This window comes from Schistosoma mansoni, assembly GCF_000237925.1.
Source record: "Schistosoma mansoni, WGS project CABG00000000 data, chromosome 1 unplaced supercontig 0094, strain Puerto Rico, whole genome shotgun sequence".
In the NCBI taxonomy this organism is placed as follows: domain Eukaryota; kingdom Metazoa; phylum Platyhelminthes; class Trematoda; order Strigeidida; family Schistosomatidae; genus Schistosoma; species Schistosoma mansoni.
Genome location: NW_017385991.1, coordinates 1,223,742 through 1,238,285, shown reverse-complemented (window position 1 = coordinate 1,238,285; position 14,544 = coordinate 1,223,742). Strand labels below are relative to the sequence as shown.

Genomic DNA, 14,544 nt, shown 5'->3' with positions numbered 1-14,544 from the left:
CCTCGATATAGCCTCAATTCACAAGCAAGGTAAGCAAAGATCAATAATGACATGCAGCCGAATCCAGGAGCGCGCGTTACTAATAGAATTTAAACTTCACCCCATTGCACAAGCAAGTGGCTATCAGGACTCAGTGATCGAGTGGATAACGCGATGGCGTTTCAAGCGAGGGTACTGGGTTCGAGTCCTAGAGTGAACATCAACTCTGAGATGCAGGTACATCCAGCTGACGAGTCCCAAATAGGACGAAACGCGCGTCAAACTGGATTCCACTGCTAGCCACTATCCATCTTTGCTTACCATGCTTGTGAATTTAGGCTATATCGAGGCAATACGCACAGTATGCACATATGCCAATTAGAGACTGACCAGTTGCAGTCCTAACACATCAATGAGAATATTCAACGAAACAATACTAAGTGAATTTGAATGTTTTTTTTATAATTTCTTTAATTAAAATTGATTCGTTAAGTAGCATTTACATATTATCAATCACCGGATAACAAGTAACTTAATATTAATAACACCAAACATTTCATTGATAAAACTTATCTGATTCTAATGACTACAAATAATTAAACATTTGTCTTTGTTTAATTTTCCGTCAGCATAAGTCGTTTCATTCTGTAGAATGAGTGCATTTCATGAATTGTTTAACTAATGACAATTAGAAAATTATAAAGAACGAAATTATTAGAATTTTTAACCAAACCACATTCTATACATTGAATATTTCATGTGATTAGAATATTGACGTTTTTCTCTAACAGTATTGTTTGTTAACTGTTAGGTAGGAATTTAATTTGCATCAGTCATTCCCCATTGACAGTAACTGTTATTTTATCTATTATTTTTTTAATAAGGATGCAGGAAAAACAAGTTTTGTTGAAGAATTATTCTATAATGAATTTCGTACCCCAACAAGTCCATGGAAAGTTGCTGAACCTGCATATACTGATGCACAAGGGGAACTAAAAGGTGAACCAAATACAGTTGAATTACCAAGTGGCTGGACATGGGCTGATGATTGGAAAATTGATTACAATCGTCCATGCGATGAAGACGGTTTTGAATATACCGTGGAAGCATCTACAGGTGGTTATGTTGCAGCTGAAAAACTTTATCATATGTTTCGTAGGCGACGATTAATACGTTCACGAATACTTGGTGATGTTGGTGTACCAGTTAAACAAGAAGTAAGTACATTAATTATATTTTATTTCATAATACCGTCATTCTGTCCACTCATGTTAAAATGTCGTAAAGAGAATATAAGCATATTTCGAAACGAAAGATTATGTTTCTTTATAATTCATTTCTATATATCATCGACTGTTCACTGACCACAAACCCTATTTTCCTAATATTAACCAATTTTATTTTATCTAATATTTTGGACACTTCCAATCCCAATGCAACGTATATAGTGTGAAATCTTTGAGTATGATATTCAATGATTCCTGATATTAATTATATTTTATAACGAAAGCCACATCTGACTCGCATATGTATAACAATCTAATTAAGAATAATAGTAATGATAATGATGATTCTATTCGATAGACTTGAGAATTTTATGATGATCTCCATTTTTTACATATTCATCAACAATTTTAAACATCAAGCATAAATGACCTTTAAACATACGAGATCATTATATAATATCTAGACTTTAATTTCTACTATTCTTTTCACCTCAATAGATCGTATCACTTTTTCAAAGTTTGTACCAATTTTACTTCATTTCTGAAGAAAAAACTTATCGCTACAATTTAATTGACCATTCTGTATTAAGTGAACCAACTTGATAAGTCATAGATATTGTAATATCGACAGAAAACTGGTTAGAGATAAAAGAAAAGGTTGAAACTTTTTTGTCCTAGTTATGTCTTGGAGTCGAAATCTTAAGCATTGATTTCTTAAACTCTTCCTTTGCTGTTGAATCTTGGATAAAAAATGGAAGGCCTTTATTTTGAGAGCAATTCCGCATCCAAGTTCATGAGCAAAAAACAGGGACCTTTTAAGACAACATGACCTTCAGATTTGAGAATCCTCTCAAAAGAATCCTAAAATTGGTTTTAAAAATGTAGGTTATAGCCCAACTTAGAAACTGACAAAGTTTCTGGGGAACGCAGATTGATCGAACTGTTACAAGCACTGTTCTAGCTTCTGAAGACTTTACCAAGGAATTTTTTAGTTCTCCTAACAATCTCTTCGTAAAAGAAATAACTTAAATATATTTAGTGAGGAGGGTAAGGATTGAAACTATATCACACCAACAAGTAAAAGAGTGAAACAAACTTTTTGACAAATTATTATGAATATATATATAATACATACGTATTCAAATACTTCAGGATCCTGGATCCTTAATTCCCTATGGAAGCTTTAAGCAATAACAAGTAAGATTTTCAATACTCTGAAATGAATTCATCTTCTTATTTCAAGACCATATCGTAAACAGTCTTAAGTTACAACTGATAAACTGAATTAGAAACAATGATTAAATGCTTACACTATTTCTGAAGTTAAGCTTGAAATTTTAAGTGAAAATTCGAAGGCCAACATCAGACGTGGTTAAGCTTAATTCCTTTTTATCTATGTAAAATCTAGTCAGATGAAGTAATTGGAAGGGAATGTAGGTTATGAAATTGGTAATAAATGACTACAAATTAATTTTATTCGGAATTATATTGTATGATGATGCAATCACGTATTATTACTGTCTGTGATATTGTGTCGTTTACCTAATAGTTTTCAGTTTTATGTTTCAAAATTCACTAATAAGCATTGTGTTTTCCCATTTTGATGCTTATATTATATATATACTAATATTCGACTATCAAAATGAAATTCCATAAATACAACTCTTTAATCAAGAATCATGCGTTACTGCATTAGTTTGTATATAAGATTTACTGATAAAAATGGAACTAATGGTGTGATAACCGTACCTGGAAATCTAAGGAATAGGTAATTAGCGGATTTTCTGTGGTTATAAATCTGCACCGCTAGACGCTAGCGAATCGTTTAATAGTTTAGACTTGAAGGTTTTAAGTCTAAACCCTGGCAGTCTTGTAGGTGATCACTGTCGACGATTCTCTTGCTAGAACGGAACAGTCATCCATTGTTCTCTCGTTTTTATTACTACTCTCAATCCGTAAAGTGTTCGTTCATGAAACCCTTAAATCATAAAGATCATTAATTTAAAGATAGTCTACACTTAAGTCGTGCGTTATCTACATAACTGGTTAGAATCAAATACAATAGTTTTATCCCTACCTGAAGCTCATAATAACTGCGCACCAACGACCTCATACTGGATTTAATCCACTTCTTTAAGGTCTCACCGTCAATCTTATTTTTCTAACTCATTTAATCATTATTCAATGAATGGCCCAGATTATTACCGTCAAACAATTTATGGAACAGCATGATTTTCATCTGACTATTTCTTTTCGAATAGTTATTGTCTCAGCTTACTGTGAAAGATATTTAATCGATGGGTCCATTGGTTTTCCAGTCAACTTCTTTAATGAAATACTACCAGAATCGATTCTGATTTTTGTCTTAACAGTAAAGAAATCTCTCTAAGAAGAACCTAATTACTTATGAATTATGAATACATATGCATTCGATCTTCACTGTGAAGTTTTTTCATGAATTGTCAATATGATTTTTATTTGCTTACCATATCTTTTGAATATAGGTACTAAGACAAGTGATAGCACATGACCAAGTAAGGTTTTGTGTCTGTATGTGTATGTGGGATATACATATGCTTGACTGTGTAACACCTCATACAGGAGTGAATCGTTATTTATACATGTATATACCTTTCTATATGTTTATATCAGTGTAGTAGAATATATGTATATTTAATCTCTAACATATTTCAGGTGTAAAACATGCTTCTAAATGTTTATTCCGTTATGCTCTTTATATTTTCTCGATGTTTGTTATATGGTGAGAATGTATTGAATTCAGGTTGGAAAACTTTAAACTATTTAGGCTCAAGTTTTTATCCATCAGTATAAGTTTGTGGACTGTTGGTATTTTTTTTAGTAATATTTACTCTAGGATACTTCGTCATAACGGTTTTAACCAGATTTCTTTTTGTTTTGTCATTCCCATCATTATTTTCACTCTTTTAAAAATTTGAAAAAATCAACAAATTATTGTCACATTGCCACATTGTTAAGGCGGTAAATTTTTATAAGATCAACATATTTTACTATCTAATTTCAACTTGAGAGATGCTTTTAGTAACTGTGTCATGTGTTGTTAGTGAGCGTTGAAAATTCATTTTATAAAATAATAGACTATAGATAATTATTTCTAAGTAAAAAAAACACTGATTACTATCCATCATTGTCTCTTATGAAGCATAGGATGTAAAACCTGTTGAAAGTAGCTATTATTGATAAATTTAATATATTTTCACTGTTGAAATCATGAGTCAATTGAAGCTAGACCAGCATCGAAAACCTGGAAACACTGGACGGCCGTTTCGTCCTATTACGGGACTCCTCAGCAGTGCACATCTACGATCCCGCACTCGCGAGATTCCAACCCAGGACCTACCAGTCTCACGCCAGAGCACTTGACCGATAGACCACTGAGCTGTCCGGCATCCAATGGCGTTAATGTCTAACTTCAACCAATCCACGATTTTGAGCGACCGATCACCAATTGTCTTCAGTGAGTTGATATCTCTACAACAGACTTGGTAGAACTCCACTTTACTTCTAAACATCAAACAAGAATAAATAATAGGTATTTGACGTAAACAAGGTATCTCAATTATTGATTCTTGATGATGAAACTATACACCAACATCTATACAGATGTAAATGATCTATAGAATATTAAGTGATACTGTTTTTCAGTTCTTGATCATTAACTGAAGTCAAGAGCTAACAGTTCACAAGCTGTAAAAGAAGGTTGGATCTAGAAAGCCAGTATAAGCTAAGACTTAATAAAATCGTCCAGAATTACTTACATGGAGTTTAACCTGTAGTGAAAATACCAACTAATTTGAGTCAATTAAACATTCTAAGCACAGGAAAAATGCATCTGCAAGGTAGATAGCCTTATTTTTTTAGAAAAATTAATCATAATTAGTTTAAAGAGGGAAACTCTTTCTATCTATGAGAGAATTTCGGATGATATTCTTTAGTTCAGTTCTAATTGTCTACTTGTTGACCAACTCTTAAACAATTTCATGTAACCCATATCTAATCGGTCTTTTAGCTGAGCTTTAGTTATTTTCTTTTGCGATAAGTAGCTTAGTAGCTGGAAAACATTTGATGTTTAAAAAATGATGATTTCTCATAGCCTTTAATTTTTGTGTTTATCAAAATTCAATCGCAACTTATCTCAACATCATAGTTATGAAACTAGAAACCATCTTATCTGTATCACCCAATGTGGAATTATCATTGTTGTTCGTGTTGACATTAAATCATGACATTTACACAATTGTATAACTCAACCATCGAATAATAATTTTATGAGCATTTCATTCACGTTATGACGTTCAAAACTTACGATACTATTTTTATTATTCAATAACGTAAACTTTTCCTGCCTTTAAGTGAGTTCGTCTCCTTTTTTCCACGTCATTTTTGGACTATTATTACACTCATTTGCTTAGTCAAGGTCATTTTTTATGTTACTATACCACACACTTTTTATTTCGATAATGTCCCCTGTTATATCTGTGGATGCTTCTAACTCTACTAGCTGATTAGTAACGATTACGTTCTTGTTATTTATTCATCCACATGTATAACTGCATGCTGCATCATTTATTACCGATTAACACTGTTTGGTTACTGTAATTAATATTCTTTTCCCGTAGCATTATATGTCAGAACAAAGATTTTAGAGCTAGTCTCACAAGGATACACTCTTGTGTTCTTCGCAAACAAGCCAGTCTAACTCATCGTCGTCGATAATATGTATTTGTATTTTTATCATACCTTAGTACGGTTTCGTAACAAACTAGGTCGAGCGCATATCCCTCAAACGACATAAACCACGCTAGGCTTCATGACCGATAGGGAATACGACTCCATTTATCTCGTCTCCTAGTCACTATTCTTTTCCTCTGGTCATTCTACTAATACATATTTAACAATAACTCGATACATCTGTAATAATGCAAATCAATGAGTGTACAAAATATACGCATTCAAAAATTCATTATCGTATTTGGCTTATTTAATGCTGTTATTCACTAACGCGGATCATGTCAATAATTATATACGATGATAGACATGTATGTTTTAAAAAAACATTCTTATGATCTAACTTGATTCAGATCTCAGGCCACTGAAAAACTATCATGTTCATTTTAACTCAATTATGATAGGCTGGATTTGTGCATAAGACAATATACAACTATGTGTCACCATAAATGGCAAATACCAAGGTTTTCCAATGTCCTGAATCTTTGGATTATGCAGTAAATTATTTCTATTCCCATCGGAATAACAATACAATGAATTGTTTTTAAACTATAGATGCATTTTAATGATGTTGATTATTTACTTATACCTATTTCAGTTACTTATTTATATTATCAAGTAGACTGTTAATATACAACGCAAAAACGTGTTTAACCCATACACATTACAACTTAATCTCATCCATCGATCACTCTCTCAACAATTTGTATTTTTATTTACATTTTCTGTTCAGCAATCTCGTTTATCATTATTAGTAAGTTTCCTAATTTAGAATCTTTCAACCAAGTAGCTTACAAAATAATAATGAATACGAATTCATGTTAAAAGTAGTCTATTTTCATTTTATGTATGAATCCATATACAGTACAGTATTTATAATCTATCCTAACCCATATATACATATATATCTTATCAAGTCAAGTCAGTGTTATGTATATTTTTACTAGCCCATTCAGTTCAATTAAATGTGATTGTAACACTCGTCCAAATTCGCTTTTCCTTTACTAAACATGGTGAATTTATTTGAACAAATATATGCGCATACATGGTAATATATTCATTGCTTACTTTTGTATATATATCTAATGGTTGTATTCTCCTAACAATATATAATGACGTAGAATAATGTTATGTTAACCATTGTTTAAGTTACTGATTCGTTTTAAGCGGTGTAAATAATGCTTTAGTTTTATTACATATGTATGTATTTATGTACATCAATGTTTCGATGAATTCTGTGTATGAGTTATGAGAAGTGCCAAAATATAATGAGATGAATTATACATGACTTGTAAATGATTTTAGTAATCATGGTGAATAGAATGCATATCTAAATGTCGATAAAATAAACTATTTGTACTAACTAGTCAGTGGCTAAAAACCAATGTCTATTTGTTCATTGGTTAGTATTTACAAAAATTCTCTCTACCTTACTGATTTATGATGTAAAGTATGAAACCTGTCGTCTGCAGTAACTGTTCTATCTAACTCAAATATCTTACATTCGAATTCCATAGAAAATATCCCAATGACTAGACAACATTTTCAATAAGTCAAATGAAAATCATAGACAATGGATAGAAGTTTGTCTGTTGTATACACTTGACTGAATGATGATTTAAAATTGATATGAATTTCCATTTAATCTTGGAAGACGTTTTGACAAGAGACAGTTTCAATTGTGAATAAATTAGGATGTGAAAAAAGAAACTTTTCAAACCAAAGTTCTTTCAGCATTGTGAATGAGTTACAGACTAAAAAAGAAAAAAACGGTTGCTCAACTTCATGGATCAGTTGAAGTTAGACATTAACACTGTTGGATGCCGGCCATCTCAGTAGTCTATCTGTTAAGGGCTCTGGCTCGAGACTGGTAGGTCCTGAGGAATCGTGGGTGCGCACTGCTGAGGAGTCCCGTAATAGGACGAAACGGCCGTCCAGTGCTTCCCGGTTTTCCATGGTGGTCTAGCTTCAATTGACTCACGCTTTCAACTATGAAAATACTGAATCTCCACAAAACCCCTTCTGATAATTAAAAAAGAAAAGTTAGATTTATTCATGATAGATTCCCATAGATCATATAACACTGGAGTCATTAATCTAAGTATATTAATATTGTGTTAAAACTTTCAGGATTATCCGTATTTGGTGGCAGTTGTATAATTACCTTGAAAATAGGTTCCAATCTGGTTACCACTCAGGAATGATAAATATCTACACTTTTCCGCCAGTTGATGTACTACCGGAAATTCAAAGTGCATTGTTTTGGTCAGGATTAACCCTACTGTAAGAATGAAATGTTTGAACTAAACAAAAGCATTTCTGGCTATGATATAACAAGATACGAATTCTGATCTCGAGTAGAACATCATTTCTAAAAAATTGTTTACTGGTGAATGTTAATCACCAATTTATCTAGGTTCAAAAACATTCTGAGCCTCTGACTATTTAATGCTGCTATTAACCCGTTAATAAAATGGAAAATGTGAACTACAACGACAATAAACTTACTATTTCTAATGAATTTATTTCCTAACTTGTGACTAAATACGCGCACGTTTGTGATGTTAGTGAAATAACCAACCTATTACATTCCAACAACCATTGGATTCCTGAAAGCACTAGAAGACCGCTTCTCTTTAGTGTGGAACTCCTCAATAAAGTGAACCAAATACCCCTCACCGGGAATCGAACCCAGGACTATTGATCTGGCGTGCGAATAAGTGACCTCTATATTGCTGATATGTAAGCCTAACTTCAGCCAATTTGCGACACTGCGTAACTATATCTATCTATTTCTCACACTGGACACTATTTGTACTCTATTAGTTATAAATCCTCACAAGAATTCTTGAATTCACAACTCAAAGCAAGTCAGTGGTAACTTCTCACAAGAGTGTATGATATCGGTTCCCATCTCATAATTAGTGGTCAGTTTATTGTGTTCAAACGTTAACAATCCCAAAAATTTGTATGTTTAAATATATTTGTCATTTTATTAATAATTTTAAAAAAATTAGACAAATAATTAATTCTTACTCTTTAAAACTGACTAACAACATTAAAACCTTATTATTGTAAAGCTATCGCCACAATATGTTTTTTTTCTTTATTCTTTTTTTGTTTTTAATAATTTTTTTCGTAGCAAAGTTTAAGTACAGAACCAGCAGAAGCATGGGAATATGCATTCAATTTCGATTCAAAATTTCATACAAAAGAACGTAAAGTTGATATGGTTCGACGCAGACGCTGGCATCGTGCTTTAGCACCAAAAGAACTAAGTTCAGAAACTAGTTCATGTGTTTTACAAATACGAAGCAGTTCAAAACAAGTGGTAAGTATTACTTAAAAAAGGTACTGCGAACGTCTATTTATGATTAAGTTACTAGAATTTAAATTGTAAGCCATTTTAAAAGATAAACAGAAAACTTGAATGTTAACCACATGTTTTGGTCATGTAGTGCCTCAATAAACACATTTGAACACCTCGATTACATTTACAGCTTTATGATAGCACATCAGTCTAACATTAGACACCAGTGTTAGAGGCTTTTATTATGTTTTAAATGAGTTCCGGTCTCCTGAGATCACATGATCCTTTGTTCTGTCATAAAAAATATCAACTATACTCATAATGCTATTGGTTATACATGTGATCTAGTGTATGTCAATTTAATATTCAGTTACTAAATTAGAAATCAACATTGAAGGTTGCTGGTTGATGTAGATCCGTTTCTGTTTCATATTTTAATTTTTTTTGCTGCTTAGCCTGAATAATCTTACTGGATATTTTATTGTGGTGTTAAACGAATAAGCATATATTATTATTAAAACTTTCTAAGTGTTGCTTTAAGTTGATTAAAATCTCTACATATAATGATTTAAATTTTGTCAAGTTACAATAATCATTCACAATCACATGGCAGTCACTGTTTTCTACCAGATCTTATGGCTTAGTGAGACATATTGTGCTAGATGGAGAATGGAATGTATTTGTTTCCTATCCGTGTATTATTATTTTTGAATTTAAAACTCAAGTTGACTGCATTCAGTACCAACACATTCACTAATAATATGTTCGTGTAGTATGTTTCAATCTAGTTCCAAAATATTTCCCTAATTATTATTAACACTAAAAAGCAAAAGTCTTTGATTTTCACAAAAAAATTCAACTGTTTTGGATATCTCTCAAATATTGTCATGTTCATTGTTTGTCAGTTGGAATGAAAAAGTAAAGAAGTTTATGGACGAAAGTCTAAAATCCCGGAGAATCCATTTCTTCCGTAACAGTTCTGACAGTTGACTCAAAAGTGACAAGGTTTATTTATCAGGTCGACCACCCAAAATCATCAACGGATTCGATTTCAAAAATTGATTAACGCTCAATGACCAACTTACTGAATATTGTAGAAGACAACACAGTTTATCAGCGTATACACCAAAAAATTTAGTCGGGCTTATTTTGATTATCAGAAAAAAATCAATTATTGATTAAAAGACAGTAATTCGTCAAGCTTCTTCAAAGGGTATGGTCAGTTCATCTCTTTTTCAAGAATATACGTCTTCATACTCGATAAATTGTTACCCTAAACGTCTATATCATTGAGTCTGTTTGATACATCGATTGACCAATATAAAGACAGCTGTCAAAATTCTGTGTTATTAAGGACATCAAAAGTGTCCAATCGCTTATGCTTTCCGATAACGGGTTTACTATCTAAATGTGTTTTCAATTCGGATAAAGCGTCTGTGTTTATGGTGTCCTTGTGTAACTTAGGTACCTCAGTCGCTAGTTGAAGACTACACTGATTTCCCCTCACGATTCTTCAGACTTACCGAACTGAGATTTTGTTTTATGCAGGAGATGAAAAACGATTATGAGGGGGGTAGCACAGAGATGATATGAAGACGATAAACATGGAATAATAACGCATTTGAATAGCCCAACTTCTAAAGAGTTCGATGTAGGCTTTGAACGGAAACGAAGATAAGATAAGGGAAATCCCACAAATAAAGATTTGATATATCTTTTGATTCATAAAACGATGTTCGCGTATCTTCTGAACAGATTAGTTCGCTTATCAGTAGTTAGTTTTCTTTCCATACTCCAAGATTTTAATCTCATGTATTTCTCTTCGTTTCTTTTATTTTTTTCCTCTACTCTCTCTCTCTCTTGTATCATAGGAAAGTAGTTTGAAGTTGAAAAAAGTATGCACACTTGTTGTTGAGCCAAAGTGTTTTATTATATATATATATTAATTTGAAAGGGGTTGTCAATGTGAATGTTTGCATGTATAATTATTGGTGTGTGTTTCTCATGAAAAAAAACAATTGTTTTAACGTAGTGCTTCTATGCACCTTGACGTTGTTAATTGTTTTTTCCCTCAAAAAATTTACGTCATTGCTGTTGCTTGCCTTTATCATGTTCAGTGTGCATTATTTATGCTGTTTAGTTTATGAGTTAAATTTAAATCAAAAGTTAATGTTTAATAATAACTAACACCCTACTGTATTTATACAAAACTGTTTACCCTGACTAATCACCGTTATGGTATTAGTATTAGTAGTAGTAGTAGTAGTAGTATTTGTCTAGTCCTTTTGGTACCAATGGGATTCTTTAGATCAAGTCACGCTAACGGATTCAACATTGAGGTTTACTATTTTGTTCTGTTACATAGTTTAAATCATTCTGCATAGGGTACTTTATTTAGGTTGTGTGGTACTTAGAACATGCCATCAAAAGTAGCTGGAATTCTGAAAGAATGGATTTAGTTTAGCATGAAATCTAAGTTTGGAGCTTCTTGTCAAGTGAATTCAAATACTCAAAATTAAATGAAAACGTTTACATTGTGAGCATTCATGTAAAATAAATAAGCACGATCATCTCGCTGTCGGACCAATTTAGTTCAATATCTTCCGACTGTAAGTATTCGATAAATTTTGAAGTCAGTGATATGCACACCTTTTCAAACCACTTATCCTACCTTATAATTTGTATTGTTATGATTTTCATATCAACATCGGTGAGGATACCATTGAAAACCGAGAAGAATTTTCCTCAGCAGTTTGCACCTAAAACATTGTCAGGGATCCACCATATGGCCTTCAGATGTCTTGACTTGAGCTTAACCTTTAGGCCACTATGCTAGGGTCCGATTATATATTTAAGATTTCAACCTGACTAAAGTAATATGTTATTTTTGTTCAGCTTAAAAATAACTTATACCTCCCCTGTTTCAAAATATTCATTTTTTGATTAACCCAATCATGTAGATGTTGAGGATAAAAACTGCATAGAAAGTTGGGGTTGTTTTTTAATGCTCTATCAAAGTACTTACATTTCATCATTGGTATTTACAAAAAAGATAAACTGATTCAAATAACTACACATGTTCAGTAATCTTAGTACGGTGAATCCACTTGTTCACCACTACAGCCTACTGACTCTTGTGTTTTGTTTACTACAGGACTGTGGGGGATTATTTGATTCGTCTAGTTCTCCTAAAGACACCAGTCAGTTTGAACAGCATCTACAAAGTTGATTTATTGATGGTTTTCTATGCTCAGCTTGAATAAAGTTTTATCTATCATTTGAAATCCTTGGCTTATTTTACTTCATACAACTTTATTTTCACTGAAGTATGTGTTCACCAGTCAATATATATATATATATATATATATATATATATATATATATATATATATATACATATATACGAGAATTTTCTTAGGCATGAAGTCGGTGTATTGGTAGAGACTTTTGACGGTTCTGACCTTACTTTTCACTACAAAACTGATGCCGGGAAAGCAGTTATCAGCTGTTTTGTTCTATTTGTGGACTTACAGCTGCGTACATCTATGATTTCTACACGAAATTCAAACACAGGACCATTGAGCTTTGACTTTGTGTTATTTTAACATCCCTGTACATGTTAGATAAAAAGGTGACTAGTATTTTTCTGTAATATAGTGATTAGGATTTATGCAATAAATCTGTTCCTTGAATGGTAAACTAAGTTGTAATGTCAACGAGTTTAACTGATTTTGGATATACATACACTTATTCAAGATGAATACATGATTATCGGAACATGTTGGTTTAAGACAGTATCCTCGAGGATTGAAAAATAAGTATGTTCAATAAATTATGAAATCGAAATAAAGGAGTAGAGCACAGATAACTCTACATATCTAATTCTCATGATAGTTATTACTTTTTGATCAAATTTATTTGAATTAATCTAAGTTGGTAGGATGAAAAAGAGAAACTACTGACCAAATATCGCTTATTGACCTCCCGGTTTAGTCATTCAGTCGTAAGAATGATTATTTCTAGTGCCTATTATATGGTAAAAATTTACATATATATATCTATCTCTTTGTCTAACGTAATTAATTAATTTTTAATTATAAAGTTTTTACACATCTCCAAATGTAAGAAGGTTAGTTAATTGTAAAGAAAAAGAAAATACCAAAGCCAAATTATATAAAAATATCTCAAGCTGTTGTGCTAACAAATCGGATTGAGGTGCATGAATCAACCACTAACTTATGCGCATCTACTTACATGTATATACGCTTTGGGTTACACAAATGCGTGATTGTTTTCTTTAAGACTTGTTCAGCAAGCGAGCTCAATATGTAATTATAAATGCACGCTGTATTTTGAAAACGATCCTAATTAACAATTCGTTATGCATTGATTGAATCTGGGATGTTTCTTCATTCAATCGAATAATATCACATTACGGTCATCGGACTTGTTGGTTTATGTTATGCATGTGTCACATGTCTTTGGAGTCATATATCAAATTTGATTATCTTAATAATATGCTACCTACATATCATATTGCTTGTACAGTCTATACTCTGCTTCTTCTCATTAAGAATATGTTGCATGATCCCCATCATTTAATCTACCAATACTTTTATGAAGAAGTTTGTGTTGATTTCATTTTGGTCACAAATAAAATTACATAACTGCCTAATATTTAAAGCTTATTCATAGTTGATTCATTTCAGTAGTCTTCTTTTTTGTATGATACCGTTCTGCTTTCTACTCCTCTCTCTGTGTAGTGAAGAGATGTAGTATCCTACAAAATCTCTGGGAAATTAGATTAGTTTCAGAATTATTGTACTTAATTATTGTGATATATGATAATATGTTTATTCGAAGTATGTGTATTATTTTGTTGGTTTATATAAAAATAAAGCCCCATAGTCTTTGAATGAGTCTAAAATTCGAAGATAATTTTCGTCCTCGAATAATTTCAGTTGCAAATTCATGAGATCTAAGAATGAAGTGAGCAGTTGTGTCGTCTTTTATTCGTAATTCACAGCGATGAACACTCAATGCTGCATACATGATCAAAAATACAACCTTCACTTCACGTAGTGAGCAAGACACATTTAAAATAGTTGTTTGGAATCGAACAATTTGAGATTTCAACTTCATAGTTGAAAGCGTGAGTCAATTGAAGCTAGACCACCATCGAAAACCTGGAAGCACTGGACGGCCGTTTCGTACTACTATGGGACTCCTCGGCAGTGCACATCTACGATCCCGCACTCGCGA

General features: G+C 32.3%; 1 protein-coding gene across 1 annotated transcript in view; it reads left to right on the top strand.

Annotated features, from left to right (window-relative positions):
- The window catches only part of Smp_141010 (fer-1-related), a 121,099-nt gene that overhangs the window by 77,327 nt on the left and 29,228 nt on the right, over window positions 1-14,544 (top strand). The window contains exons 21-23 of the mRNA XM_018791741.1: window positions 864-1,196; window positions 9,115-9,303; window positions 13,223-13,304. Coding sequence (XP_018645156.1) covers window positions 864-1,196; window positions 9,115-9,303; window positions 13,223-13,304 — 604 coding nt within the window. The remainder of the gene's footprint in view (window positions 1-863; window positions 1,197-9,114; window positions 9,304-13,222; window positions 13,305-14,544) is intronic.